Genomic DNA, 27,693 nt, shown 5'->3' on the forward strand with positions numbered 1-27,693 from the left:
GATTTTAATTTCCGAAAAACATCTTGTATGGTATCTTGGTTTATAGAATACAACATTTATTTTGGCACATAAAATTTTTTTTTAATTCATCCTTAAAGTTAATTGTGGAGTAACATGGAGTTTAAAGAATTTCAATGCAATTTTAGAAAAATTTGGTATTGTTTCAGTAAAATTTAATTAAACTCTTTTATATTTAATTATTAATTAATTTTTTTCTAAAATTTTGAATTTTATTAAAATTATAGTAAAATTCAAAATCCATAATTACTATGATTTTGAAAGTAAATTCTAAAAGAAACTCGCATATGTACAAAATAGTATATATAAATTTTAAATTTGTATTTTAGCTGACAAATAATTAAATTTGTTATCGTGCAGAATACAACGCGACGTAAACTACTAACCTGGCGCGTATTGGGATAATGAGGCTGGCGAGGGCCAGGAGAACCGCATGCACAGCCAAAGTAATAAAATTATCACAACACATTTATACATGATCACAACATATTTCAGGCAAAGAGAATATTCTACTATTGATTCTACACATTTATAATAACTCATTTCTAATCAAAGAGAAAAATAAAATTTGTGACAGATTTAACTAGTGTTCTTAACTTTTCGGAAAAATAAAATCGAGAAAAATCAAATATTTGCTTTTTTGCGAAAAATATGAAAAGATACAACGTAGCGGCCACGAATTTTGTTGAATTACTTACTTATTAGAGATCTTAAATGCAAAAGAAAATTTTAAATTGTTAACGTGAAAGATAATAGGTGACATAAAAAAATCTAAAAAATATACAAAGAAAAAATTTTGTCCTAAAATTTCCGAAAATTTTTTCCGGACTAAGAATACTAGATTTAACTTTAAATACATGCACTATACATAATATTTAAATGAGACAATCATATCATGCGTAGTGATACATAAATACGAACAATAATCGTTTTATTTAAGAACTGACTAATAACTTAGTATGAATAATCGCGAACTAAAATCGTTCTTAATGCGTTCTTAATTTTGTAGGAACATTTATCAAGAATGGTCAGATTCTAATTAATGCAACATTTGATTAATGAGTTTCTAGGTTCTAATAATTTACGTTTCCTCCATTTTACAAATAAACAGGGCTAAGACATGTATGCTTCACACAGAAGCAGCTTACCAATTCGCTGATATTGTTCTCTGTGTTTTTTCGTTTTTTTTGCCTTCTATAATAACGGAAGCATGTAACAATGTGTAATACATGTTAATTCTGCATTATTAAAAGCTTCGTGCTTAACTATTTGAATTATGAAATGGTTATCTACGACGTTATTGTATTAAAATCTGAACTCTTGCACCAAAGCAAATTTTTCTTAAATAGAAAAGAAAGAGAAAATTTCGATATCAAAATATCATTAATACAACTACAATATAAACTAATGTAAAAGATACGCTATGTTGGAAAATGTTTATTTTTTATAAACCATAATTAGATCTTGGATTCTCGTGCAACAATATGTCTGCATGTTTTTTTTTAAGTATAAAAATTTAAATATATTAGTTTCATGTTCAATCTTACAAATTTACATTGTATTATTTCTATATTGAATACAATCTGCATAATTAACATGTACATAAAGAATACAGGATAAAATACAGAGATAAAAAATAGAACCTACCTCTGCTTCTTCGTCTACCAGCTCTTCCTCGACAACATCCGCCTTATATTCGAGTAATAAATCTCTGACAGGTTTTGAATCTAAATGTCGGCTTATAAACGGATGTTTTAACAAATCGTCAGCGGTAGGTCGTGAGGTTGGGTCCTTTATAAGTGCTTTAGCAATAAAATCATTAAATTCCTTACTCCATTTTCCGGGTTGATCCAGTTTCGGCGGATCGCCTTTTTGTATTTTAAGTAATACTCGCATCGGCGACATTTCGTGGTTCGGTGGTTCCATTTGTGCAAATTCTATAAGAGTTATACCAAGAGACCAGATGTCAACCTAAACACAGGTCGAGAGTTTATATGTATCACATTTTCAAGTTAGAGAGTGAAATACATTTTGCACAGAAAGGTAACACAAGTTAAAAATATAAAATACTCAGGAGAGTAAAAAAATTATGTATTTTAAAATTAATTATTTACAAAATTATTAAATATAAGTAACTATAGAGTTAATCACTAATTATTTTTAATTCTTTAGAAATTAAAATAATTTGATTATTAATATTGTTTAGATCTAAAAATATTCTTTTAGATTTGTTTTCCTATTTTTTATCTTTTTTTTTACATTCGACTCTTAGAACTTTTTCTTTAAAAATACTAAAAATTGATTAACGGCCGTTAAATTAGAAATGTATTTAGTATCTATATAATAATTACAAAAAGAAATCAACAATTTAGATTTGTGTCGGCCCTTTTGTGAGATTTATATTTATGAGTGCTTACTTTAAAATCATAAGGATTATCTCTGAATGTTTCGCACAAAACAACTTCGGGTGCCATCCAATAAGGAGTTCCGATAAACGTGTCATGCTTTTGCAGAGTATGCTTATTCTTTGCAGACACCCCAAAGTCAGCTATAATTAAAGATAAAATTTCTTGTATATATTATCGTATTTAAGTAAGAAAATTATTTTAGCTATTTAAATAAAAAAAATTGTTTTAAATAAATTTTTAATAAGGAAATTTTAATAATTTAAACAAAGAAATTAATAAAGCTTTTTAGGTATTTACCTATTTTAACACCACCTGCCATAGTCAGCAAGACGTTTCCTGCCTTCAAATCCCTGTGCACGACTTTAGATTTGTGTAAGAAAGCAAGACCTTTAGTCATATGTTGGCAGATGTATGCTATTTGTATCTCTGTTAATGCCTTTTCCAATTCGACCATTATAGAATCCACAGCACCACCGTCACAATACTCAATTAACATCTACAAAAACATTTTTTTTTTCTTTAGTTTCTTTCAAAATAGTCATTTTATTGTGTCACAAAAATAATTATTTTATTTCTAAGAAAACCCTCAACAAAAAAGGGAAAAATATTTCAATCAACAAACATTATTATATATATTAATAAATAAGAATACAAAACTTTTTTTTAAAGAATTGCTAATCTTAAACAGATGCAACTTGCTTACATAAAGAAAATTTGGTATAATTTCATCAAGAAAAATATATTTATTTAGTTGCGTCACAAAAATAATTCTTTCATTTATAAAAAAAATTTTACTATAAATAATTGTAATATAAAGACGCTTATGTAGATATACACGAAAAAAATTATATTCTATTCAATAACACAGGCACACAAAAAAAGAAAAGTGGTCTGTTACTGAGACCCCGATAGTCAATCTCTATGTATTTTGACATGCTGAACACGAATCTGATGTCAGAATTGCCTCATCACTTTTTTTACACACTTAGCATTAAGGTAATGTTAAATTCAATTGTTTTACATAACAAATGTGACTAGTAGAAACAGATAAGACAAACATCATCGAACACATAATATCACTTATAATGTGTCACTTGATACTTATCTTGTATCATCTTGTTTCAAATAGTAAATATTAAGTTTATCAAACAAAAATTACATCAAGAAATGATTAAAATAAAGAATTGTCGCTCTAATAATAATACGCTATAACACGAAAACATCCTATATAGGATAATGATTAAATATAACATTTCTTTTTTATATAGAAGAAAAACTTCTGTAAAACATACCCATAGCTTTCCATCAATGAAATAAGCTTCACGCAACTCAACAATATTAGGATGTTTGCACTCTGATAAAATGTCTATCTCGATCATAAAATCGCTAAGATCATCCTCTCCTTCCAATGCACACATTTTCGCGGCAGCAAGTTGGTTGGACTGCTTGTGTTGTGCCTACAAAAATAACAATTCATTAAGAATACTAGTAAAACAAAAGTAAAATAGACTCGATAGACTAGGATATTTCTTAAAAAGTTGCGTTACCTTATAAACTTTTCCAAACGCGCCATCTCCTAATTCACCAATCATTTCCCAAAACTCCTCTGGATTACAATCCATCTTGATGTTATTGTACAGCTTTTTCTTCTTCGCGTCGTTACCACCGAAGTGGAAGGCCTTCTTCAAATTCGATAGGAAGGACATTTTGAAAGATATCTTGATATATCTTGATATAATGTGCGTGTACGCACACTCAAAAACTGGATTATTATTACAATTTGAACACACTATGAAAAAACCTTCAACAACACGCTTGTCGAATTGTACAAATTGTAACTATTAACAACTTCGTTATTAAATCTGTAGTAAAATATAACTTTTAGTTAGAACGCTCAAAAAAGCTTAGTAACTACTTTCTCTCAGCACTGCAATGTATGATACGGTCTAAAATAATGTCACTTTACATAGTCCGCATTATTATGATACTACATTAAGATATCTTCTTCAAGGTGCAGGTATTATTCTCTCTAAATCCCTGCTGGATACCAGGGGATCGTGGTGCCGCACCACTCCCGCATCTTTGTAAACTCCAAGTCCTTCTTAACTGATTATCGTTGTGCTCAAACTACCGTAGGTACAGATAAGAGGAGCGCGACCCATCGCTGACGATCTCCCAGTAATTAGATGCGCAGGGAATGTTTTTGGATCAAGTTCTGGAAAAAAAAAAAAATTTATTATTTATTACCAATCATTCTTCACGCAAATTTGCTAACAGTTTGTGAAAAATACTGTTGTCGAGTCGTAAAAGGAGCTATCCTTTTCTTTTTCAGCCTCGATATGTAAGTAGTAGCCTCGATAGTAGTAGTAGTAGTAGTAGTAATAGTAGTAGTAGTAGTAGTAATGATAATAATAATAATAATAATAATAATAATAATAATAATAATAACCAATTGTTCAATGTACTTCAGCGGTGGTGAATAATAGTAGAAATTTTATTACAGAGAAAACTGGGGCAAAGTCAGTGGAATGTTTTATTAAACAAGATATTCATCTTTAAGCTGACTCAAAACCTGAAATCAAGTACCGCACGATATAAAATCCTAATGCGTACATGTACCAGGAGACTCTTTAAAAAGAATCTCTATTTGGAAAACATGTACAAATAAATTACGGAGATGAGATAAGAGGTATTAGAGAACTCAGATATCATTGATAAGCTGGAAAAAGAATTACTATCTGCAGTGCGGATATTATCGAGGGATGCGTAGTTAACAATTGGCTCCTTTAACGATAGATTATAACGCACTACTGAAAATTCTTTGCTACCACTAAATCGAAAATGCGCAATTTTATATGAATTGGCGATCGAACCGTCTTTCCTTGCATTCCAGGTCTTTAACTCTCTGGAACTGATAGTGAGTCTATTGAACCTATCGTCAATTATAAATCTCGAATTATTGTTATTAAAATAAACTTGATATTTATTCTCTTTTATAGGAATTATGTATTTTTAATTCTTTACAGTTAATTTTTTTTGTATCAACATAAATTATGAATAAGTCACCGATCCAACACCACTCACTTCCATTGTAGATTAATTTTAATCTCAGTTTAACTTTTATCTTTTTCTAATTCTTAGAACTAGAAAAAGATAAAAAGCAAGTTACGCCGAGATTAAAGTCAAATCATATTGGTGTCGATGGAAATAAACATAATTGCATTAGTTTGACCAGTCATAATCGAAGTGAAGAGAATCAACTAGAGTTGGTCAATTTCTTACGGCTTAAGGCTTACTTATCAAATGAGATTTACAGATTTGATTCAGTAATGTCAAATCAATGTTCAACTAAATCCCAAGAGAAAATAAATTCAAATTTTCTGTCAAGTTATCTTTTGCTATCTTCAATACTTATATACAACTATAGAGATTTAACATATTTAACATATGGTGGTAATATGCAATAAACATTAATGTCGTTTCTGTATCAAAGATGTAGGAGAAATATTTTCTAGTCGGTCTCTCCAAAATCTACGTCTAATTACGCCAGTTATTTGATCCATTAGCTTTGGAAGGTTTCAAGTCCTAGTCTACAATCAATGTAGTAAGTTTTAAGCTTAAGAAACTGACCAATTCGATTATCTATTCTCTCACATTCGACCATGATTGGTTAATTTCTTATAGCTTAAGACTTATCTACATCTATTGTAGACCGGAATTTATAATTTCGGTCTAATATAGATGTAGATAATATAGATTACTAATATAGATTAATTTCAATCTTGATTTAACTTACTCTCTTCTATTCTCCAATTTTAGATCCAGCTTCACTTAATTTACCTAATAGAGTTTAACTAATCATGTTCAATAGATAAATTCGTTTTATATAAAACAAATTTTCTTAATAACTAATTTTCTTAAACAATGTTAATTAAATTCTGGTTAAACTAAGTTATGGAACTGGGCCTTAGAAGTAGGAAAGAATAAAGAGTAAGTTAAACCGAAATCAAAGTTAATCAACATCAGTGGAAATGGACATAATTATTATTACAGATTTTGATCGATTAGGTCCGATCGGTTAGGAGGGTTAATTTTTAGGCAGGGAACATTTTTTTGAGGGACCGAATTTTTTCCAAGAATGCAAAAGCAGAACGCGCCAACACACACACACACACACACACACACACACACACACACACACACACCACGCTTTCACGGTTCGGTGTTTCCTTTCAAGGGGAAGGAAAAGAAGAAGGCGCGAAGGCGCGAGATTGCAAAGCCGATGCCCTAGTCTCGCGGAAGCATCTCGCGTGGGCAGCGAGGACTTGCAAAACGTCCGGTGGACTCCGCTCTCGTGCAGAGTTACGGCAAATTCGATTAGGCGTTAATCGGAATTACTGTTGTCCCCCGTCCCTCGCGACTTAATCCCTTTTAGCAGAACGATCCGTTGCCGTTGTCGCGGCTGTTGGTCGATAGCCGCTCCCGGCGACCGCGTGTACATCCCGCGGCGACGCGATTTATCGCGGAAGCGTGACGGATGATAAGAAATCAGGAAAGAATGGTGGCTAGAAAGAAAGAAGAGAAAGAGACCCCGGGCAACATAAATGCGTCTAGATGCGTCGAAAATCGCGTCGGTAAGATGCCATTCGGGCACCTCCAACCCCTTCGTGCCAACTCCTAATGTCCAATCCCTGGGACATTATGTAGAAACGTTATCCTTCAAAAATTTGCATCTCCCACAAAAACAAAGATAGCGACTTCTTTCCGAGCTGATGTTAAAGATGAAGAATAAGGACTCCTTACACAAAAAATAATATGGTGAATTGCGCCGCTTGATGCGTATACCTACAGTCACAATACTTGTAAAATAAAATAAAAGTAAAAAATACACACGTTTCTATTTATGTTGCACTTTTTGCACTCGGCATCTTCGCACTCGCACATTTTCTCTCTCTCTCTCTCTCTCTCTCTCTCTCTCTCTCTCTGTTTCTCCAATGTCAGAATATGTATATACTTATCTCGTTTTAAGTGCAAACATTTTTGGAGATTTCAAGCAATGCAAACAAGAGTGGTTATATTCACTTGAATGTATAAGTTTCTAAAATCGTTGCTAACAAATCTGCAGTAAAAACTCTAAAATTAAAAATTGCAGATCCAATATGGCGGAAAAATTCATTGGATTCAAATAATAGATTCAATTTTAATCCACTTTTAAATTTGAAAGTTTAATAATACATTCAATATTAGCGACTTTAAAGTTTTCTTTTTTGGTAAGATGTGAATTATACGTTAATTATTACTAGAAGAAAATCAGGCACGAACTTATTTGGACATGTTTAAAAAATAAATTTAAAAAACATTTGAACACATTTGGATCAATGTATTAAAAAAAAATCGTCTCAACATTTTTTAAAAGTCTTGTGTGTCACTTTTGAACGTGTGTTATCTCAGGAGAGAAATAGAGATAGGTATGTGTGTGTGTGTGTGTGTGTGTGTGTGTGTGTGTGTGTGTGTGTGTGTGTGTGTGTGTGTGTGTGCGTGTGAGAACGAGTCATCGACAGGTGTTGACATTCGATCACGCGGGTTGACACAATTTTGACAAGTGACCTTAGGTCACGTCCGTACCGCCATCGATGCCACGACCGCTATGCCGCGGGCGCATCCGGATTTTTTCGGAGATTCGCGCTGCCACGGAGGAGATCTGATCTGCTCCGCTCCGTTTCGTGTCGTGTCGTGTCCACGCGTTCGCTCCTTTCGGCTCTGCTCCGCTCGCGCGAAAGCGGTTAGGCTCCTCTCCTTTCGCAACGAACACGCCCCGACCACACGATGAGAAATCGGGCTACGCGTACGTCGAATATCACGCGGCTATCGAGAGCTCGCGAGGGCGAGGCAACCACCACGACGACGAACCCAACGACACTCACTCTCGGGATGGGCCGAGATCGCGTAGGACACGTCGCGCGTGTCTGTCTCGTGGAGGCTCGACAGAACAGATTTTTCGTGACTGCGCTCCTCTCTCTCTCTCTCTCTCACACTCTTTCTCTCCTTCACCGCACACACATCGCCTACCTGCGAAAATCTTCCCCTCGTCCTTCTCACGGCCGAGATACGAACACGGCTGACTTCATTCCGCGCATATGGAAAGTGCAGGAAGGTGCATCTAGAAGGAGCACCTATTCGGTAAAGTGTCAGGTTATAAATACAATTTAAAAAAAAATGATCGTATTATAAAATTCCTATCATTTCTTAAAAAAAAAAAATATTGTAGATTTTTGCATTTTCCCCGTGTAAAAATTTCCCCAAAGTTTTTATCTTTCAAACAAAATCCTACGTGATAACAAAATTCAAAATCTGAGGGAAAATCCTCCAACTAGACGACACTGTTGTCTACTCTACATTCTACGTTCCGAGAGAGCGAACGAGAAAAGAGAAAGAGAGAAAGAGAAAGAGCGCCGTGTCGTGCTCACTTCAGACGAGATATCGCGACGACTCACGACAGTCACGACGGACGATCGGCATCCGCGTGCAACCTCAGGACGCACGAGCGGCTGTCCTTCGTCCGTCATCTGCGGAGGAAGCGGCGATCGCTTACCTGCGTATTCGACTGGATGATTTTTTTTTGTCTCCTCGAAATCCTAGACACGGCGACGGCCGCCTCTTCCTATCCCCCTCCGCGAAATTCGCCGGAATGTAGCCCGACGTAGCCGCTATCTGGTCGACGCTGCGCGTCTCGTCTCGCGGAGGCCGTTCATGGGTGATATACGGAAGGAGTGAAGCAGAGAAAGGCGCACGCGAGATGACGCACTATTTACACACGCGCGCTGCGTGCGACTGCGTTCCACTCGCGACACCCGCAGCGGGAGCTTATCTCTCGCGGGGTTCGGCAATTTCTGCGGCTGCAAAGCTGTCCGCGTACACGGCCATTTTCAACCTACTATCTCATGTTGCTTCGCCTGCTTCCATCCGACGTACACTGTCGTACACACACTCGCGCGCGACCGCGATCACGCACGCACGCACACGTGCGAGCGTGAGAGAGCGCGCGCGGACCTTTCATGCGTGCACGAGACGCGCTCCACCGCGCCTGGAAGTGACGTTCGCGTTCGGCCAGTGCCGTGCACGGAGAGCTGGGGGAAGAAAAGAAGCTTGCGCAGATCCGTTTCGGACGTGGCAGTGCGCCGCCATTTTGTCCATCGTGCGAATACTGCACGATTCAGGACCATTTCGATCAACTCCGATTAACTTTAATTGGGAGCTTTCCAGCAAGAGTCACAAATTGACACAACAGTAATTTTGTTCCTTGTCTCTCATTGAATATCAAACAAAGACAGAAATACTGCTGTGTCAATTTGTGTCACTTGTTGGTAAGCTCCCATCGTTGGTTAAAGTTAGGGCTCCCGCACAGCTTTTGCATAACATAACGCATAACATATATAAATCAATATAAATGCATGAGAAATTCGATTGGTTGAATTTCTTATGCACTTTGCCTATGGACCAATCAATTTGCTTATGTACATACGTTATGCGCGTTATGCAAAAGTCTGTGCGGGTGCCCTTAGGCCGGATCTACAATAGATGTAGAAAATCCTTAAACCATAAAGAATTAACCAATTATATTCGATTATTCTTCTCACATTCAATTATAATTGGTCAGTTTCTTATGGCACAAGGCTTATTGTAGATCTACACCTATTGTAGATCAGGGCCCCTATTCTTGAATTCATTCGCAAGAAAACGTATGCGCAAATACCCGCTCTAACAGAAAAGTTGCAAGTTTATTGGTTGAAAGCCATACGATAGCCAATAAATTTTCAACTTTTCTGTAAGAACAGAATTTGCGAATACGTTTCTCTTGCAAATGAATTCAAGAATCGAGCCCCTGATTCAATGAGGGCGTTAAGCACGCGGCAGCACGCGGTCACATATGGTTTGTTCGCGTCGCCATGCTCCGACATGCTCCTACTTACTCCAACGCATTCTAATAGGTTGGCGTCATCGGAATCAACGTATTGGAGTGCGTTGGGGTGAATAGGAGCATGTTGGGACATGTGACGCGAACAGACCCATAATCAGGTTATCGCTCTTTCTCTTTCTCTCTCTTTCTCTCAGAGGCTCACTAAACAGACAGAGAGATCGCGTCTTTTCTGATTCGATGGGGGCGTTCACGTGATCAGTTTGCCATTCTCTCCCTCAGAGGCTCTCTAATGGCCATATGTCATTTTGGGTGTGATATCCAACAGACTCCGTGATTGGTCAATGGCCAGTATTCATAGTCGGATCTTATATTTAAGTCATCTTAAGTACTGTCTTAAGATGCCATCAGCCAATCACAGAGCTGTATTAGCATCTTAAGATATTGCTTGAGACGATCTTGAAATAAGATTCGACTATGAATACCAGCCAATGAGTCCGTGGAGCAAATAGGATTATGTTGGAGCATGTGATTTGAACAAACCTTATTATGGTACAAATTTCCTAACTGTTTCTAACCACGAAACTGTCACTTTTTGACACTATAATTTCTTTTTTTTATTGAGGGCCAGTTGTTCTAACTTCTTGATAAACTTATCTATCAGGTAAATATGTGTCTGTCTTAATTTATTTAGAAAAAAATGAAGATAGACACATGCTTATCTAATGGTAAGTTACGTTTTTAGCGACATTTTTTTTCTTATGGATTCGTGTTTTAGACATGAAAATGAACAATATTGCAAAGTTTGAGCAAAATCAAAGAAGACGGGGCTCTCTCTTAGTTTTACCGTAATTCGGTACTTTTCAAGCATAATACGTTAATTTTTAAAATTGATAACAATAACTAATTACTTTTTGATAAATGAAAATTATAATTGCAAGTATATAGTTAACTTCTACAAAAGTAACTTTTTTCCAATTCTGCTTAAAATTATCCCAATAAGAATAAAATAAATTACATATAAACGCGGCACGTGTATTATAATACATAATGTATTAATACAGGAAATATATTTCATATTATAAAAGTTGGAATTGTTCTTTGCAGTACAGACTATAGTGACCATGGCCAAGGAACGCGGTGTCCTGAGGATACTCTGGAATAGTTTCGTATCTTCGCTGAAGCCCCGCTTCGCTCGCCGCAAGTTGATCGGAAAGGATTACTACGGTACAAAGTACTACGAGGAGGAGATTCTATCATCTGCTCGGAAAAGGCCACCGCGATATTTCGTGCCAGTGAACAAGGACGATTTTGAGCAGGAGTTACCTGCGGAATGGGAGGCTTGGTTGAGATATCGGCGGAAAGAGCCACCTACACAGGAGGAAATAGAGAAAAATTATCAATTGGCAATGACCAAAAAGAATGCGACAAAACGTTTGCAGGGAAACTGTTCTAAAAGCGAGGACAATGCAGATCTTCCAGTTTCGTCCACCTCCCAGGCAGCTAATCCAGGAAATTTTCCAGTTTATGAAGATTATAAGGGTTTTGGTAATAATTACAAACCAAAGGATTCGTACAAATAAACAATGGAATGTCATACTTAGCAGCATTTCTAGAGTCAAGTTACAATTATTTTCTATTTATAATAAAGAACTTAACTGAATTCTTGAGAAATGGTTTAAAAAATTGATAAAGACGCATATTCTGAAAATTATTAGGGAGTTTGAGGTTTTAACCTTGGTTAGAACGATATATATTTTCCACAATAAATTCTTTCAAGATTTCCTAGTCTTTTTGCATAATCCAAAAATTTGATTAAATTTTGAAGATAATAAACTCATGATTAACATATAAGTATTCCAGAATTTAAAGAATTTTTGACTTAGTTTTTAAATAAATGTTTAAAATAGTATTGAGTCTTATGTGAAAACAAATTTTAAGTAATTTAATTGTAAACAAAATATAAATTTGAAAAAAATATATTTATAAGAATAAAGTTTATAAAGAATATTTGGAATTAAAAAAATTAAGTTTTACCGATATGAAATGTTCAATTATATAATCACTAAATAACATGAATCATATAATCTCTTTAAATATAATGCCACATTAAACATGGTAACGTTTCTTATTAGATTAAAACCATTGTTATAAAATAATTATGTTTCCATTTTATCCATGTGAATTAATATTATAAATATTAAGTAGCAAATTATCAACTTTATTATTTAATTTTATTTATTTTGAAGATAGCAACGTCAAAAGCTCTCATGTTAAAAGATATATATGAAATATAAATAAAAAATCACATCTTTTTATGGAAATTTTAAAAGCTGTTTATCAGTACCAGTATTATCTAATTAATTTTTAACGTAGATAATAGATAAATGATTGGTTTTAGATTCTTATTCGATTTCAATTTTAGTTATTGCTTTATTTTATCTTTTAGAGAAAATAAATAAAAGATCTAAATGGTTTAAAGATTGCTGGATGCAATTTATAGGAATGATCATAAAAGTGATCATGTAATTCTCAGGTTATTAAATCGTTAAACCTTATATAGATCTCAATCTGTATATGTAAAATGATTTATTATTAATATTCTATTTTTTTCTATACATGTAAATTAAGATCTATCGCTTTCATATACAATTGTTTTCGGCAAAATTATAACAAAAGATACTATATACTGGTAAGTATATGAAAATTGTCTATTTTTCAAGATACTATAACGAATTGCGATTGCGGTTGCCCGATGATACGAAACGAATAACGTATGAGACATGGACATAGGATCAGTCTTATTATCTCCGATTAGCTTTACTAGTCGATTAAATACGAGAATTATCAACTTTGCAAAACTTAAAACTAATCATTTATTTTGTCTTTGAACATGGAAAACAAAATCCATGTTTTAAAAGTTTTGCAATTCGTAATTCTTAATTCCAACTTGATAAATTTAATTGATTAAGATAACCGGAGATAACGAGACTGGCTGGAAATAAAGTTCTGTTTTGCATGGAGGTAAAAAATAAGTTTAAAATACGAAATATTCTAAAATCACATTTGATAAATCCAATAATTTCCTGCTTTTCAAGTCAGTGCAGTTTCTACTACATTTCACGACTTGATTGCTACAAATTTGGTTATTAGAGCCATGATATCACGTACATTTGACTCTTTTGACTGTTCAATGTGCGGATCTAAGAGATTTTATTATAAATAGTAACTTGAACAACAATGATCAAGCCGTTTGTCAACGTTAAATTTTGTCTCTTATACGAATTTAACTGATAAAAACTTGTAGCAAATCAGAAGTGTCTCTTACGCATCAACCAGAAAAATCACTATTATCAAACAAAGCTTGATCGTACAGTTCTCCCTTAACCAATCGTCCGCCGAAATAACGACCGTTTAGGGAATCCCTTGCGCGTTCCGCTTCTGAAAATGTAAAAATTATTTCGATAATTATATGACAGATCGTTACTTAATATACACACAAGAATTTTTTTATGTAGCTTAAAATTAGGATAATTGCGGATCAACATAAACATTGAGAAACTCTATTAGAATTTTAGTAAAAAAATTCTTTATATACATAATATGTACAGTCATGAAACTTTAGTGGAGATATATGAGTACATTCGCATTTAAATATTTCGAGAATTTTTGTATCATACATAATTAAATTTCCAATTTATTGCCTATTTTGATTGATTTTATTTACTTATATCTTCCGTATAACCAATCTTATATTAGGATGTATCAATTCTCATACCATATTTACTTAATTGTTTGTCAATTAAACTTTTCTGTTTCTAAATCGTATAAACCATTAAAAAATTTATGTACTTACATGGAAAACAATCTTCATCAATTTGTTTTAATATTTTATAGATTTGTATTCTAATTTTATAGAATTTAGAACAAAATTTGAAACAAATTACTCCATTGTATTTTCTTAATGAAGTGCACCAAAATAGTATTACTTTGATAGTAACATTGTAATTTGTATGATATATTCAATGCTTATTTGTCAGTATAATATTCTCACCATTATACATTTTTAGCACATCATTTTTTGTAAAATTTTTTTAGATTTATTTTCTCATTTATTAAAAAGCATTTCTAATGCTATTTAAATATTTTATTACGTTTAAATTAGCATATAAACCTAGGAAAATTTGATTCGAATTCGATTTGATCTTGCAAATGCTTGATTCGGACACTTATTGTTCAAATACAGAATATGGAAGTTCATTTCATGCTACAAATTTATCAAATGTAATATTTTCAGGGACAATTCGATTGAAAGTGAAAAATCTTTGCTTTTTAAAAATAAACTTCTAATATCTTATATGTGCGGACAATTAGTACCGTGACTGTATATAAGATTGTTTTTTGTTTATTTAATATTATTTCGCCACAATTTCACTTTTTCAACTTATCTTTTATATATGTTATCAGACTTCAATAAAAAAATAGATAAAAATAAAGAGTAAAGTAGAATTGGCACTCTGTTGCAATTTTATTTAATTAATTGTATCTTTTAATCTTATTTTGATTAATTTGATTTTAAACATAAGTTTACTTTTAATGGAAATGTATTTCTGGCAAGAGTTTTTTCAGCTTCAAATAGAATTTTTTCTAAAAAGTTTTAATATTTGATGAATTTGTAGCATAAAATAATATCTTATAGTTTCATGACTATATATATATGTGTAAAACATAGTAATTTAGATTCTTTTTGTATATTTATGTAAGAATTTGGTCAATCTGGGGACATTCGGTGTATATATACTTTACCATTCATCTCGGCGAATTCGACGAATATTTTTACAATGACTTCCGCGTTCTCGTCGTCCTCGGATTGTCTTTCCTTATAAATAATAACTCTTACAACCACACCGAACTTAGAGCACTCATCCTGGATTTCCTCCTGTAAGGTTTCATCTACATCCTCTGGTGCCACCATATTTCTTAAAATAACGACTCTGGACTCGACTTTACGCATAAGCTTCTGCATTACGAGATGACGCGCGCTCTGTCCCTTGATTGACATATTTTCCTGTTGTTGCAACGTCTGCGGTTCCGTTTCCTCTAAAAGTTTCTTTTGTAATTCTTCCTGTTGCTTTTGATGAGCCGCCTGTTCCTGCGCTCGCCTCATAATATCGGAATTTGCAGTTGTTGTAACCGGTATCTAACAGTCAGATTTTTTCCATGTCAATTGACATGTTAAAGATTCAATATTGTTTTTTATTTTAATATTTTTTTATTATAACATATTGGGATGAGATACTTACAACTGGTGTGCCAACAATCGTAGGCGTTACTACAGCGGGAGGTGGTATGACAACCGGTTGGCCAGGAATTGGTTGAATAATAGCGGGTGGTCGTGTTAAAGTTTGCGGTATGGCTATACCGGGTGGCGGTATCACTGGCGCCACCGTTACTACCGTCGGTGGTGCCATTATTGTTGCGGGTGCTATGGTAGGTCGTACCACACCAGGAAGCGCTGTAACAGAAATAACGATAAAGACGTAAATATAAAACTAACTTTCATTCTTGCATAGATTGCTTCAATATATATGTAAAAATTACTTTGATTGAGGATTGGTGATGCAGCGGCTCCAAGTTTAGTGAGTCCTAACGCGACTGCGTTACTGGCAACTGCGTCCATCGCCTGAATCTTTGCTGTTGCTGCTGCTGCAGCCACTGCGGCCGCGGTAGGCATCATGCTGGTACCACTAGGTGGTCCCATGAGTGCGTTTGGCGGCGTTATCGCTCTGCCCACTCTTAGATATTGACCGCCCAGATCAAACAAGTTCATGGAGGCAATGGCCTCTAGCGCAGCCTGCATCGTCTCGTATTCTATGAAACCGTAGCCTTTGTGTCGGTGCGGTGAACTACCTTGCGCGAGTTTACAATACGTGATTGGTCCGAACGCCTCAAAAACAGACTTGATGTCATCCTCCGTCAAATCCTGGTGTATCGAAGCAATGTAAATACGATTATAATGCTTGCTCTCCTCGGTAATTTCGTCGATCACTGATTGCGCCTGTGGCATATTAGATGGACGTCCCACGACCTAAGAAAAGTACAAGAGAACGAGGCAATCTGTAAGATGTATTTTCTAGCGTTGCGCTAATGTTATCGCAAAACTATTAAATAAATATATAACATGTGCACACTACTGCTCAAAAGTTTCAGCATACTTAAAACCAGAATACTTATTACTGATAAAACTTGCAATTTTCAGAAAATTGCTTTTTTATTTAAAAAAATCATGAATTTTTAGGTCTCTTAGCCGATAATTCCGCGTTGACAGTGGCGACACGGTCATAAGTAATAGGAATAAAAACCATAAGACGAAAAAGTGACATGTTAACAATTCAATGTTCTTGTGTGTCATTATTTGCTTTGTGCTAGTGCTGTAATGTATTTGTAAGACTCCTAAAATTATCCAAAAATTAAGATTGGTGAAGAAAACAGCACATAGAAGATATACTTTTAGTTCCTTTCAACAGCAAATTGTTTTTTTTTCATATAACTCACATAACTTTTTTATAAAACTTTTTTCATATAACTCGTACGTTATGGTTTTTTTATTAACTTTCAAAGAAAAAATAGGTTTTAAACAATTCTATAAGAAGCCTTAATAAGACTTTATTAATATTCAGGAAATTTGTGTAATTTTCCTTTCAATTATAAATTATCAATCTTGCAAATATAAATTCTTTCTTTTTACAGAATTTAAATTTTGTAAAAAAATTCCCTGAAAATTTCTGGGTTTTTTAAGGTTCAAAATTCCAAATAAGATTAGAGAAATTGTTAATGTAGTTTTAAAATAAATTTATATCATTATCTATAATGTTCTTTAATTAATTAAATAAAAGTTACTGAAGTTTTAAATATTAAATTTCAGAAAGTAATAAAAAAACATGTAATATGAACTATATAATATAATTTGCAATAATACAGCACACTGAAATACAGAATACGAAACATGATTAAACATACAATGTCAATTTAAAACCACGTATTGTTATTTTAAAAAATCAATGATAATAAAAAACAATACATTGTTCTAAATTGAGACTTTGTATTTGAGAGAAAGATAGAAAATTATATTTGAAATAAAAATTACAACAATTTCGCTGAATATCAATAATTCTATTAAAATCTATAATTTTAAAAACTTGCAAAGTACATGACAATGTTCATGAATGTGTATGTTATTGTATATTTATTATTAATCAATTAGCAACACTTTGTATTATCAAAAATTAGAAAAAATATTTTGGAAAAAAATCTTTGAAAATTCCGAATTTTCTTGTTTTTTTCAATAACACACATCCTATTTTTAGATAAAATTGTTTTTTCAATTATTTTTTCTTGATAGTACAAAATGTTGACAATCGATTAGCAATAAATATACCAGCTATATACATTTTCGTGCGAATTTGTGTGTTTCATGTGTAAAGTAACAATAGAATGTATTTACATTTTCAAGTTTTAAAATATTAAAGTATTAGTGCAATTTCTTGCAATAATATCGAACTTTTTTTATAAAAAGTCAAGTTTCTTATAAAATGTTTTTTAATTTTACAAAAGAGTTTATAAAGAAAATGTTATAATGTGCTTTGATTCATACACATTTTTTTTCAAAAATTTTTAGACATTTTTACACATTTTTCACATAAAATGCGAGGACTCAAGCGTGCTGGAATATTTGAGCAATAGTGTATATGTTGACGGGATATAAATCAATAAACAAATATGAACTCAAAATAATATACGTATGGTAAAAGTATACAAATAAATTAAGATTTTCGAGCAAGTTGCAGTCAGACAAAGCAATTCACTCGAAGATCATAGGTATTGGATAAAGGACTAAAATAAAAATTTGCCGACCTCCGGCGGGATGATAGGATTGCTGGGGGACAGGAAATTCGTTATATAGGTACGTCCTGCTACCTTGATGTTGCGGCCACCGATCATGACACCGTTCATTTGCTCCAAAGCAAGTTGCGCGGCCTCAGGTATCTCATATTCGACAAAGGCGAAGCCCTTGTGTTTCTGCGTAACGGGATCCCAAGACATATTGATGGATTTGATTGGTCCGAACGGCAAGAAAGCTTGCCTAATCGTGTCTTCTTTTAGTTCAAAACTGATGCTGCCCACATAAACCCTGTCATACACGTATAATATATGTTATTAATATTGATGTCAGTTAATGTAACTATTTATTTATGTAACTATGTACATATTTTCTTGTTAATAATAGGCCTGTTCTTCATCGCTGCACTACTGCACTAGTGCAATACGTTAGAATAAGACAAATATATTTTTTCTCATTCTAATTTATTGCAGTACAGTAGCGCAGCAACAAAGAATAGGCCTAATATGCTAAATTTATTTGAACTTACATGTATCAATCATTTGCTTAGAGAATCATGCATTTAAAATTTCAGAAACCATATTTAGTTTATATTAATAATAATAAAACACATATCTTGAATACTAAAATATGTATTCGTTCAATTAAATTAAAAAGTTAAAGTTGTGCAAAATTAACTATATATAATAACGATATAATAATTAATAAGCACATTAATAAAATATTTAAAAATTGTTAGGTATATACATAACATCTGTAAAGAAATATCGCACATATATCGCACAGAAATAAAATTTTGCAAGTGATTGATAGAGACTTGATACTTATTTAATTCACAATCTATTGTAAAAATAATTAACTTTTTTGTTCTCATACTGTAAAAAACAAAAAATCTTAAATTTTAGTTCACAACTTAACTTTAGCTAATATATAACTTTTGTAGGCATAAATTAAATAATACAATTGTATGAGACAAGAAAATTACTAAAAGACTACTAAAAGAAGTTCGTATGATGATATGAAAATGAACAATGTACACAGGAAGGATAACGATCATGTGCTTCAGGATGCCTGAGGACAATGGATAACATTAAAAACTATAAGAAACTAAATTCAGCAATTTGTTAATAAAACTAGAATTTTTATCCTTTTAGAAAACAGAAAATATTTATTCCAGCCACTTCTTTAATTTAACGCACTTCAAACCTAATTACGAAAAATGTAAAGGAGTAAAGTCTTTTTAAAGAAAATAATAAAATATTTAAATATAATTTTCTTGAGAGCTGCAGTGAGTCTTGTGTACGAAAGTTTCGAGGATTTAAGACAAAGAACAAACAAACCTGCACATGAGAGCGAGAGCCTGCTGTCTTTGCACCTGATTCCGTTGACTAGCCATTTGCTGTAACACAAAGGACCAAAGGCCTTCTATTGATATCCCTCCCCCATTTACAACACGTCTCATTGACTTTAAGTAATCCCTTAAGCTCTTTTACCATCTTTTTTAACTTCTTTGCTCGACTTCTTTAGTTAGTAATTTTAATCTTATACATTTTTTCGAAATCACATTATTTTTAATGCTACAAAACATTCAAACAAATTATTTTAATAAAATATATAAATTTTCTTACTGATTGTAATTATTAAAAATTACAGCACAAATAAATTGCATTTTGCATACAAATATATTAACTAAACAAATCTATGTAATTTATGTGATTTTTACAAAATTTATGTAAAGCAAACATGATAGTATACAAAATATTCCAAAACAATTCAATGTTTTAATTTGCTGCAATTTAGTCGAGCTCAGAAGAATCGTTTAAATCGTCTGAAGATTCATGCATTCACAAAAACTTATTCCTCTTCACGTCGTACAGCTCTGCTCCCGCCGACTATACTATCACAAAATGTATCTAACCTTTTCTTATGGTAGCAACTCGGGGAAAATGTTTAGGAGTGTTCGACCATAAAGCGGATTTATTCGTTTCTTTCTTGATTTGGTTGACACTAACCTGCACATGAGCAATAAAACTTGCTGCCGCAGGACCAACTTATTCTTCTGCAGGGAGAAAAAAATGTGCCAATCAGAGTTAAATCCTAATGTATATTCTTTTTTAAAAATTTCTGTATAGTAATAGACTCGGCGGGGCGAGCTATGTAATAAATATTTCAGAATTCTGTACGATATTATTCTATATATTATATACAATTACATAATTGGTAAAGAGCTGAATAGAGAAAAACATGTATGTGTGAACAAAATATGTCGTTCAAATCAAATTTTGTAGTACATATTGTAGAGAGTAAAAAGCTATATGTGATATAATATTTAACAAATTTAAATTTAAAAGATATAATTTTATAAAAGACTACTGATTTACAAATACAATAATATAATAAACAAATTTTAATAATTTTATGACAAATTTTGACTGTTTATTATAATTTAATTATCATGTACAGAATGTCCAATTTTTAGATCGAAAAAATGGCCTCAAAAACCTTGAAAATCATAATAATTTCGCTGCATGCGGAAAATAGTGGGTGATGCGGCAATTTTTTTTGGTGCGACAGTGCAGCACAGCCACCCACAAAAAAAGTCTGTATCGCGGACCAGACCATGATATCTTTATGTATTTTGAGCCATTAAACATAAATCCGATATCAGAATTGCTCCATCACTCATCATTTACCACGTAAAGAGCAATTATTGCAATTTTTGAAGTTTTCAGGCTACCTTTTTGATTTAAAAAAAAGAGGGGATAATTCTGGACACTGGATTCGTGTTCAGCATGTTAAAATGTATAAAGATAGCCTAGTGGAGTATTCTGTTCAGACTTTTTATTTTTTGTGTGTTTATGTAATTATTAATGTCTATAAAAAGCATAATTACAATACTACAATATTAAATTTCAAGAACGACATAATGAATTTAAGATTAAAAGCGATAAAAATTGTCAACAGTTTAGAAATTACCTGTTGTTGATGGGCCAAGGTCTGCTTCATGAGGACCATCTTGATGCTTTGTTCCATCGCATATTTCTTCGCCCTATTTACTGTATCTTGTTGCTCGGACGAAATTTTCGGTAGACCAGCTCCTAATATTCCAGGCAGTGTCGGGTATTTTGCACCAGGTCCTATAAAATCATAAAAATAGAAAAAATAAGTCAGATTAATCTAGAGCAATTTAAAGCATTGAAGAATATTTATTCAAATCAGATCTTATCAGCAAAACGTCCATTAAATCTGCGTCAATGCTCAATATTACTTAAATTGGACTGACTTAGAAAATAATGTCACTATTATTATTATACATCATTTTTTTAAACAAATTGGATAAAACAGATTAAAAATTATAGAAAAATAAAGAAATAAGGATGTTTACTCAAATTTTGTAAAGCAATTTCCTGAAAACTCCTAGATTTTTCAGAAATTTTGTTAAAAAATCTTGGTAAAATTATAAATTTTTTATTGTAACTTTGAAATTAATGTACGCACTCTTTTTAATGTGTCTACTATCACATAAGACATTTCAGTTTAAATATTATATTCAAGAAAGCATTGAAAACAAAATTCCATATTTTTTGTTAGTCTATGTTAGTGATAAAAATGGTATTTCTTTTAAAGTGATAAAAAGCTGTTTTTTCTATTAAAATAATAAAAAATAGAAAAAACAAGAGTTATAAATTAAAAGATTTCTAAACCAAGTATTATTAAAAATAAAATTCATAATAGATCATAGGAATGGACGATATAAAAATGGCTACGTTCATAAAACACAAGTGATCAGTGACCAATCAGTGATTATTGATCCTAGAGAAAGAGAAAGAGAGAGAGAGAGAGAGAGAGAGAGAGAGAGAGAGAGAGAAAGAGAGAGAGAGAGAGAGAGAGAGAAAGAGAGAGAGAGAGAGAGAGAATTTAAATGCAAAAGTAGTTTCTTTAAGTTCTCAATAAAATTCTGATTTTCAACGGTAAAAAAAACCGTTTTGCAAAAATAAACATCCTGTAAAATTATACATACCAGCAATGACTTGTCCAATTTGATTAAGATCATATATGGGGCCTGGTAAGAACTCTGATGTACTTCCTATAAAGAAATTATGCATTAGATTTGCATTAAATGCAGTAGATAAATATTAAAAATATTTCAAATATTTCAAATATTTCATCTTTAGAACCAGAGTTGTTGCCACTAAATTATTTTTCTCAATGATTCAATCGATGAATTAAGGATTACTTTTCTTTTAGCAAATTGGGTGGCACTTTATCTCATATTATTTAGAATCTAATTCGTAAAAACATTCTTTAACATTTAATGCAAAATAATTGCTGTCTCAGCAATCAGACGTTTTTGTCTTGATCTTTTGGGGAAAACATTTATATATATGCACAGATTCGTACACGGAGATGTGTAATAGCCAGACGACCTATTGCCCTAGGCTAGTAAAACTTCTATTAGTCGCATTGTTGTATGCGGGCGCATTATTCTTATTCGTATTGTGGACTATCTTTCTTAACACACACACGGGAGTACCGTGACGCCATGCCAGAAGCTGCATATGATAAAATCGTCCTCCAAACTGTAAGTTCACAGAAATTAAAACGGTCAAGGAATATTACAACTCTTTTTTTTAAATAAATATGGGTTGTTATGTTTGTGTGTCGATATGTGTGTGTACTTGTAGACTATTTGTAGAGATATGTATGCAAAAATGTATATATGAAAACCATAGATATTTGTGTGCAAACATCGAAACGAAGAAACGTCTTTTTCGTTTGATGCATGCTACTTGGAAGAAATAAAGTGTAGATAATATACGAAGACTACAGACAAGAAAGTTTTTTTGTTGTTAGAAACGATTTTACACACAACGACTTATAAGAGAAAATTAATGGACTGCGAACATTATTCGTAATGCATTAAACTTTGATAAATCATTTGTTTGACCAAAGAATCTTAATAAATCTGAGCTTTAATTACTGTTTGCACAATCAGCCCCAAAAATCAGACTAGTGATAATTAGATTAGGTTTCATAACCAATTTGGTCTGCTAGTCTCTGAAACAGAAATCAGAAACAGAAAAACAGAAGTCAGTTCCGACTTTTTCATGAAAATTTTCATTAAAAAAAAACAGCTCTTAGAGTTTTGTGCGTGATCATTTACAGCTAACCGTGTTCTGGGCTGAGCAATGACGGTTGTGCGCAAATTATCCGAGATTGAGAGGCGACGCACAAATCTGTAAGCACAAAGCAAAGGAGAATACTCTCAGTGCATTTTCTGCGCCATGTTCTTAGTCTCTGCCTTCTCCAACCTACCAACTTTTCAATCTAACAATTTTTCGCGTAGCAATGGCGAGATCATTAATGGCAGGATAACATGAAATTCTTTTTTCTCCCACGATTTTTAACATTCAGATCTTTAACATGCGAATACTACTAGAGTTCTCAAGGTTTGTCATTCGTAATTCGCATTTGCGGTTTAATTCTCTTTTTCCACTCGTATCGCCTACGTGCACACTCGGACATCGTTATAACATGTCTCGAAACAACGCGTATTATCCCGTTCAGCGACCGCGGAATAAAATACGAGAGACAAAGGCGTGACGGGAGAGTGGATACTATGTTTTCATGTTCTGGTTATGTATTTGAGAGGGATTTAATTAGACGAATCTTTAAGCCACATTCATGGCTATATCGACGTCCAAGTGTTGGGACTTATCGATTTCGTTATCACCTAATGCAAATATAAACAAATCTTTGATACACATATGTACATATACGACAAATTAATATACACTTTTCGCCATTGCCACTCCAAATTACGAGCCTCTAGATGCTATATAGACATTTGTAGGTAGAAATATTACTGTTTTGATAGTAATAACTCTACAAGATAATCATGTACATAAAAAAGTCTCTTATTCGACATTAAGCGGTATATATTAAGAAAGTTTTCCAGTTTAAAAAATAGAAGAAATCATGACTTTTCATTCAAATATCTTTTAACATAGAAGGTACTGTCACTTTTAAAATAATAAAGAAAAAGAATAAAAATAATTTTTTACCCAAAAACATTTTTATAATATTGATAAATTGACATTAAAAAATTGAATAAAAAGAATTATTTGTATTATAATAATAATTTAAATGCCATATACACATAAACACAAACACATGTCACATCATACAAAAAACGTCACATTTTTTCGTTTTTTTTAGTGTCATTTTTACAGAAAATTGTATAATTTATAAACATTTCTTATCAGTAAAACTACATTTTTAAATTCTGATATTCTTTAAACTCCACTCTTTTTATGAATATAATTTTTCAAAGTTATACATAATATATATATATATTTGATTACTTAAAACTCTTTTTCCCATAAAAACTATAAGTTACCAATAAAAATGTTATAAGAAAGTTATTTAAATAAAACTTCACAATCGAAAATTAAAAAAATTTAGAAATGCTTATACATAAATCATAAACTTGTTTTTACAATCTTTCTCACATTATGTAACAAGACTGGAGAATTTTCTTAATAAGGAAAAGATTATATATGTGTGTTTGTGTGTGTATCGTTCAGAACTGTGGAAGAATTAAAGTTGCGCCTATCCTCCAAAAGAGGCTCATAATCAGGAACAGAGATAGAGACTCTAAGCCCTAAAAAATGCTGACCTATCTAAAGTACGCATTGTACTCGGCAATAGATACGGTATCAGTGGGAGTTTGTTAAACTCTGATTTGTTCTGTTCAACGAATGAAGTCTTTCTTTGTTTGGCGCACGTTCACGATCACCGCTCAGTCGTAGGCCACGGATTCTGTACTGTCTCTCCGCTGTAACATCTCAGAACAGAAGGACAACCATAAATTAGTGTGATTTTTAAGCGCCATACAGTCATCATCTATTTACCCTAGCCTACCAGAAAATTTATTGCTTAAAACTGCTTCTGAATAGATGCATTCTGCAGTTTTATAGAGTATGGCAGCATATTTTTTTAAGAGAAAACTCTAGCACCTGAATCCTAAAAGTAGCTATCGTATGCATTTCCACATCATGTTCTCGTTCTTAATACACATATTACACTTGCTGTCGTTTCTGTTTCATTGCGTTTTTCCTAATATCAAAGTTTTATGTATATACAATATCGTAGTTTATCACAGGCATAATGGATATCTGGCTGCATTAGTAATTTACCTTCCACTTTGGTCTTCTTCGCTGGTGGTTCTCCACTATTTTGTGACGGTGGTGCCTGCACACAGAAAAAAACATTCTTTGTGTGTGCATTTTCAAACATTTTTATTTTTAATATGTTATATATAATATATATATATATATATATATATATATATATGTATGTATAATCATATATTAAAATAAAATTATGTAGTGTTAAACAGGCATAACTTGCCTATGTAAAGAAATTTTATGTAGGTTCATAATAATATATATTCTCATTACTCAATAGTTTTCATAAATTAAGAGAAAAAAATATTGGGTTAAAACTAACAATAAAAGAAAATTATAATTTTTTATTGGTACTGTTATCAAAATATTTATATTGTGTTCTTTAGATAACTGTTATAACATTAAAATAAAAGTACTTTGCTGAAATTTATAATTATCAAGTTCTTTATAAAAAAGATTAAATTATATAAACATAAGATTGCAATTATTTCATATAAATTATATTTTTGATAATAATTGTTCAATAGAATATATTAGTTTTAATTTGATGATACTAATGTATTTAAACACTTTTAAGGATTATATTTAAATCTTATATCAAGATTTAGATAATATTCTAAGATATAGCTTTGTAATTACGATATATTACAACTATAAATAATCTTAAATCCAAAACTGGATGAATATAGAATTCTTTACATGTAAGATGTCATAGATCGGTATTCACAGTTAATTCTTATTTAAGACCAGAAATTTGGAATAAATATTTCAATTTAGTTATTATGGTTAACTCCTTGTTGTGTAGTGAGCCATATATGACCTACCACATTTTTCACAGTTTTTATGAAACTCACAATTAATTTATATAACATATTTGATATCATTATGTTCTTGAGACTTTTATCTTCATATAAATAATTATTTTTCTTTTTTCTGGTTTAATTCTAAATTCTATTTGCTTTTTCTACATGTAAAATTTTATTATTAAAATTTGAATCAAAATTTGAGTCTGCAAAATTTTTTTTAAAAAATTACTTACATTTAGTAAAATTAATTCATTTCAAATCTTTCTTTTGTGATACATTAAAAAAAGGAACAAGCAATAATGGGACAATGCATCGAAAATTGGCTCAAAAATTGCATTGAATTCCAAAATATATAAATTTATTTTGTATTTTTATATTTTGACTTCTATTTCAGCTCACTGTCACATTTTAATCCAAACATGAAGATGAAAAAAAAAGTAATGTAAACGCTCACAATTTTTTTTATTAGTTAAGAAATCAAAACTAAAATTGGAAACGGTTATTCCACTTTTCGTTTTCGAAATAACCGCGGAAAGGGCAGCTTCGTAATTGTCGTAAGATTCCTCAACACGATTGGTTCTTGCTTCTAATTCCTGCCTAATCTAGATACAAGAACTAATCGCGCTTTAATGCACACCGACGAAACGACCACACCCGCTCGCAGTTATATCATCTAACTAAATAAATTCATATAAACCAATCGTATTAAAAAGATCTTGTACAGTCGTATAGCTGCTTCCCCCCCTTCCGCTTTTCCGTGGATGTGAGAATTTACGACGAAACCACTCGAGATTAGTTTCCGGCAGATTCGGCCAGCCGGACAAGTTTCTCTTTTTCGGCGTGACTTTTCGCCATCGCTCGCTACCACGCGCGTCGACCGGGACGCGACGTCAGTCACGGCGTCGGAGACTCGCGATCGCCATTACGGCTTGCCGTAATAAGATCAGCGACAATCAGTCTACTGCGTGGACGGTGCCCGTCGGGAGAAACTCCGAGGAGAGGTTTCCCTCTCTGGTTAGTGTCGGGGACTCACGTCGCTCACCATGGCCATCGTTCCGTTCATCTTTCCTTGAAAAACGTTCGGGGCGGACGGGAAAGCGCCTCTACGATCTGCCGAGAACTCTTGACGTAACCCACGACGAATCGCGACACTCGCACGAGCGACAGCGGCACACGATGCGCCTTTCTTTGCGGAAGTGTCGCGCGGCGCACCGAGCAGGCGCGCGCGCAGCGCCGGAAGCGCCGCCGACCGCCGACCTATCGTTAAGCGTCCCCTTGGACACCCTTAAATTTATGTTTACTTACCTACCCGGGAAAAAATTTCATATAAAAACATATAAATATATATAAAATATGTCCATATATATTTATATTAGTTTCCTTTCTTTTCTAAAATTTCTCTTTGATATAAAAAAATAATAGTCATACTGAAAAGATAGAAACTATATAATATGTA

The 27,693-nt window shown here is 32.7% G+C and overlaps 3 protein-coding genes across 29 annotated transcripts in view; 1 reads left to right on the forward strand and 2 right to left on the reverse strand.

Annotated features, from left to right (window-relative positions):
- LOC105832532 (serine/threonine-protein kinase 10) overlaps positions 1–9,713 on the reverse strand; it is a 28,238-nt gene extending 18,525 nt beyond the window's left edge. Inside the window, exons 1-9 of one of the 7 annotated variants that reach the window (XM_036289899.1) lie at positions 9,019–9,713; positions 8,496–8,586; positions 3,974–4,641; positions 3,719–3,883; positions 2,724–2,922; positions 2,436–2,566; positions 1,666–1,989; positions 1,167–1,212; positions 405–451 (exon numbers count right to left, since the gene is read on the reverse strand). In XM_036289899.1, the coding sequence (XP_036145792.1) occupies positions 405–451; positions 1,167–1,212; positions 1,666–1,989; positions 2,436–2,566; positions 2,724–2,922; positions 3,719–3,883; positions 3,974–4,132 (1,071 nt within the window). In that variant the 5' untranslated portion in view covers positions 4,133–4,641; positions 8,496–8,586; positions 9,019–9,713. The other 6 variants (XM_036289898.1, XM_036289902.1, XM_036289897.1 and 3 more) reach the window with 6 other exon arrangements.
- Positions 9,714–10,740: 1,027 nt separating this feature from the next.
- On the forward strand, positions 10,741–12,665 carry LOC105832527 (NADH dehydrogenase [ubiquinone] 1 alpha subcomplex assembly factor 2). Of its 9 annotated transcripts, none has more exons than XM_012673571.2 (3): positions 10,891–11,005; positions 11,120–11,197; positions 11,449–12,665. In XM_012673571.2, the coding sequence occupies exon 3, from the start codon at positions 11,466–11,468 to the stop codon at positions 11,922–11,924; it is 459 nt and encodes a 152-aa protein (XP_012529025.1). In that variant the 5' UTR covers positions 10,891–11,005; positions 11,120–11,197; positions 11,449–11,465; the 3' UTR covers positions 11,925–12,665. The 9 variants fall into 9 exon arrangements, with proteins under 9 accessions (XP_012529028.1, XP_028044569.1, XP_012529025.1 ...); XM_012673575.2 differs by having other exon boundaries at positions 11,454–12,665; XM_012673572.3 differs by having other exon boundaries at positions 10,900–11,005; positions 11,087–11,197.
- Positions 12,666–12,901: 236 nt separating this feature from the next.
- LOC105832529 (poly(U)-binding-splicing factor half pint) lies at positions 12,902–27,446 on the reverse strand. Of its 13 annotated transcripts, none has more exons than XM_036289906.1 (13): positions 27,271–27,445; positions 25,441–25,495; positions 24,921–25,088; positions 23,413–23,478; positions 22,643–22,821; positions 22,263–22,328; positions 21,218–21,378; positions 19,582–19,640; positions 18,319–18,532; positions 15,943–16,429; positions 15,645–15,856; positions 15,148–15,541; positions 12,902–13,782 (listed from the first exon to the last, which is right to left on the reverse strand). In XM_036289906.1, exons 7-13 carry the CDS (start codon positions 21,272–21,274, stop codon positions 13,673–13,675), a joined length of 1,533 nt encoding a protein of 510 aa, XP_036145799.1. In that variant the 5' UTR covers positions 21,275–21,378; positions 22,263–22,328; positions 22,643–22,821; positions 23,413–23,478; positions 24,921–25,088; positions 25,441–25,495; positions 27,271–27,445; the 3' UTR covers positions 12,902–13,672. The 13 variants fall into 13 exon arrangements, with proteins under 13 accessions (XP_036145799.1, XP_036145797.1, XP_036145800.1 ...); XM_036289904.1 differs by having other exon boundaries at positions 22,643–23,299; XM_036289907.1 differs by lacking the exon at positions 23,413–23,478.
- Between the last annotated feature and the right edge of the window lie 247 nt (positions 27,447–27,693).

Source organism: Monomorium pharaonis, chromosome 7, assembly GCF_013373865.1.
Source record: "Monomorium pharaonis isolate MP-MQ-018 chromosome 7, ASM1337386v2, whole genome shotgun sequence".
NCBI classification, from domain to species: domain Eukaryota; kingdom Metazoa; phylum Arthropoda; class Insecta; order Hymenoptera; family Formicidae; genus Monomorium; species Monomorium pharaonis.